This window comes from Oryzias melastigma, unplaced genomic scaffold (assembly GCF_002922805.2).
Source record: "Oryzias melastigma strain HK-1 unplaced genomic scaffold, ASM292280v2 sc01018, whole genome shotgun sequence".
NCBI lineage: Eukaryota > Metazoa > Chordata > Actinopteri > Beloniformes > Adrianichthyidae > Oryzias > Oryzias melastigma.
This window is the reverse complement of record NW_023417603.1, coordinates 9,155-12,185: the sequence shown is the minus strand read 5'-3', so window position 1 is coordinate 12,185 and position 3,031 is coordinate 9,155. Positions and strand designations below refer to the sequence as shown.

Here is a 3,031-nt window from a genome sequence, read left to right as displayed (position 1 = left end):
CTCTTCATCGTGGTCCCTCTGATCGAGATTTAGACAAAATCTCTCGGAATCTTACCAGATTTGAACCAACCCTTGGTGGTTCTAATGATCCTCGTGCATACCTGGATGACATTAAGTTCTACCTCAGGAAATATTCAGATGCCACCATTCAAGATAAGATTTATCTTATCAAACTTTCTTCCAGCCGTGAGGTAATCCGCTTCATCGAAAGACAGCCAGAGGTTACCAGACGCGATTGGTTCTTTTTGCGACAAGCCATTGAGAGGGAATTCTCAGACTACACCACACAGTCAGGCTTAATTGTGGCAATGTCAGTAAAGCAAGGTAGGCACGAGCCTCCTCAGCATTACTACTATCGGCTTTTTCAAGCATACTTCGGGACTCGCAATGAACCAGGAATGGAGGAGGACTTGAACTTCAAATCTCTTTTCCTTCAGAACCTCCATCCCGGAACCAGTCATCACTTGGGAGTCTTTGCCAACCCCCATACAGCGACTATCAATTACCTGCGAGAACTTGCTGCTTTGGGTTTCCAGAAACAAAAGCAGTCCAATCCAAAATCTTCTGAGCCTACAGTTCTAGTTACTGCCACAGCAGAACCATCATCCTTGGAACTTGAAGGTGCACCAAACCCCAGGTTTGTTGGACCTAGTTCCACCACGTCTTTTCCTCCCAGAACCAAAAAGGATCCAAATCGGGTTCCATCAAATAAACCCAACCGCAACGAGCCATGGAGATCCTGGTCTGGGAAGGAAATTAAACAGAATGAGCAAGATTCAGAGAACACATCTGGATCCAAGACCAACTGGCACAGAGGCAAACCTCAGCCAAAGCGATTTGACAAAACCTCCACATATAAGTACAGGGATCGTGGTAGACAATATCAAAATAGGTTTGGAGGTCAGTCTTCTTACCAACCGCATGATTTCCCTGAAGAAAGAAATTCCACAGAGAATTTCAACCCAAACGAATCACAGCCAAAATCAGAGAGCAAAGAAGAATTTTCTGGGTTAAGCAAAGACGAAATTGAGGAAATCAAACGTTTGCTAAAAGACTTGGCACAAAAACCTAAACCAGAAGACCCAGAAGTGCTGCATCTCTCCTTGAACCCATCTGAGTTTGAACTTGATCCACTATCAAGCTCCAGTGCAGGATCCCAGATGATCATTGATCGTCAAGAAGCAAAGTATGACTTTGTGAAACCTGCAAAAGGAGGGTGTCTTGCATCCTCAGCGATGAACAATGAAGATAGAGCAGAGACCTCACTGCCTTCCAGTGCTACACTGGTGGCTCAGCTAGACCAGCAACTGCAGTCACCTGAACAGGATGACTCTGTGTTTCCTGTCTATCCACCTGTGCCACAATTTTTGTGTAATCTCACAGAAAAGGGAGTAGCTCGAAAATTGCACATGCCACTGGGACTTGAAGATGTGTTAACGCATGAAGCATTGCTTGACACAGCATCTGACATTACCTTGATCTCATCCTCGTTGTTTGACAAGCTTCGGAATATCGTCAACAACAAAAATAAAGACCTAAAGGTGCAACCATGCTCTGTTAGTGTGCGTCCTTACGCTAACACTAACACAACTTTGTCGGCTGTGTCATTCATCCAGCTGTCTATCGGTCCAATGACGGTGACGCATCCAGTCTATGTATCACCAATCAACTCGATTCCATTCCTTGTGGGTAAAGACCTTCTTAATCGCTTTGAACCTCTGATCGACTTCAGGCAATTAAAACTCTGGGCACAAGTTCGTCAGCCATTGAGCATTTCTGGGCGAAGTGAAGCTTCAGCTCACTGTTATGCGCTAGAAAGTGACGAACTACAACTTGCTGACCTTCATAAACACATGAAGGCTACTTGTGCTTTTTCTCAAAAGCACGTTGGAAAAATCAGCAGAGGCCGAAAGGAGCCCATTCAGAAATGGGTCCATCGCAACCAGCTTAAGCTGCACAAACACCCTGTGGGACTTGTTGGGTTCAACCAAACCCAATCAAACTAAACCACAGAAAGTTCCAATTTTGGTGGTGCACCAGTTCACAGACAACTGAGCACCACCTTCAATACCTTAGAGCCAGATTGTACAACCTGGGAGCTNTTTTTCTCAAAAGCACGTTGGAAAAATCAGCAGAGGCCGAAAGGAGTCCATTCAGAAATGGGTCCATTGCAACCAGCTTAAGCTGCACAAACACCCTGTGGGACTTGTTGGGTTCAACCAAACCCTATCAAACTAAACCACAGAAGGTTCCAATTTTGGTGGTGCACCACTTCACAGACAACTGATCACCCCCTTCAATACCTTAGAGCCAGATTGTACAACCTGGGAGCTCATCCATAACATCGTTAGGAATACAACATCTAGCTTCATAGGTTAAATCGGTGTGTGCAGATCGCGTTGATTTTGTTTTAGTGCTCTCTTTGTAATCACAGTTTTACTAATTCCACTGACTAACCAACTAAGTCTCTTCTTGTGTTTCCAACATCACATGAAGGGGTAGTCCTCCAATGACAACCAACATGGCTCTCTGTGTGGGCAGAACGTGGCTTTTGAGCTCATTGATTCTCCTGCTAGTGATTCAGCTGCATCTGAAGGTTGTTAAAACAGGACTAGAGTCAGGACGCGTGGTGGAAAAGCAACTAGAATTGTTGATTACAAATTGTCGCTGGCACACCCAAAAAACCTCTGCGAAATTCCGTTCTGATGCAGTTTACAAAAAGAATGCACAGACGGCATCTCAACTTGCGTCTTGGGCTGCCATGGGTCGGACTTCGGAGGGTGTCTCCCACGGGGAGGCTGACATCCCTCACCTGTTGACTCAGCTGCAAAAGCTCACTGTAAATCAGTCAGAGCAGAGTGGTACAGACCGCAGAAAGAAGCGTTTCATTAAGGACTTGCTCACAGCAGAATTCTCTATTGGTTCGCTTTTCACTCAAGAACCACGACATTGAACTACGGGACATGATTTCCAAAATCAAAGATCGGCTGAAAGCTCAGCAGTTAAAGTCAAAGACCCGCAGTAAAACTCC

The 3,031-nt window shown here is 45.3% G+C and overlaps 1 protein-coding gene across 1 annotated transcript; it reads left to right on the top strand.

Moving 5' to 3' along the window:
- Positions 1-47: 47 nt before the first annotated feature.
- On the top strand, positions 48-1,789 carry LOC118598486 (the record flags this gene model as incomplete). Its single annotated transcript, XM_036211205.1, is given in 3 exon segments — positions 48-873; positions 1,462-1,541; positions 1,733-1,789. Coding segments are annotated over 3 exon segments (963 nt in total), but the record flags the coding sequence as incomplete, so codon positions are not given.
- Positions 1,790-3,031: the final 1,242 nt, after the last annotated feature.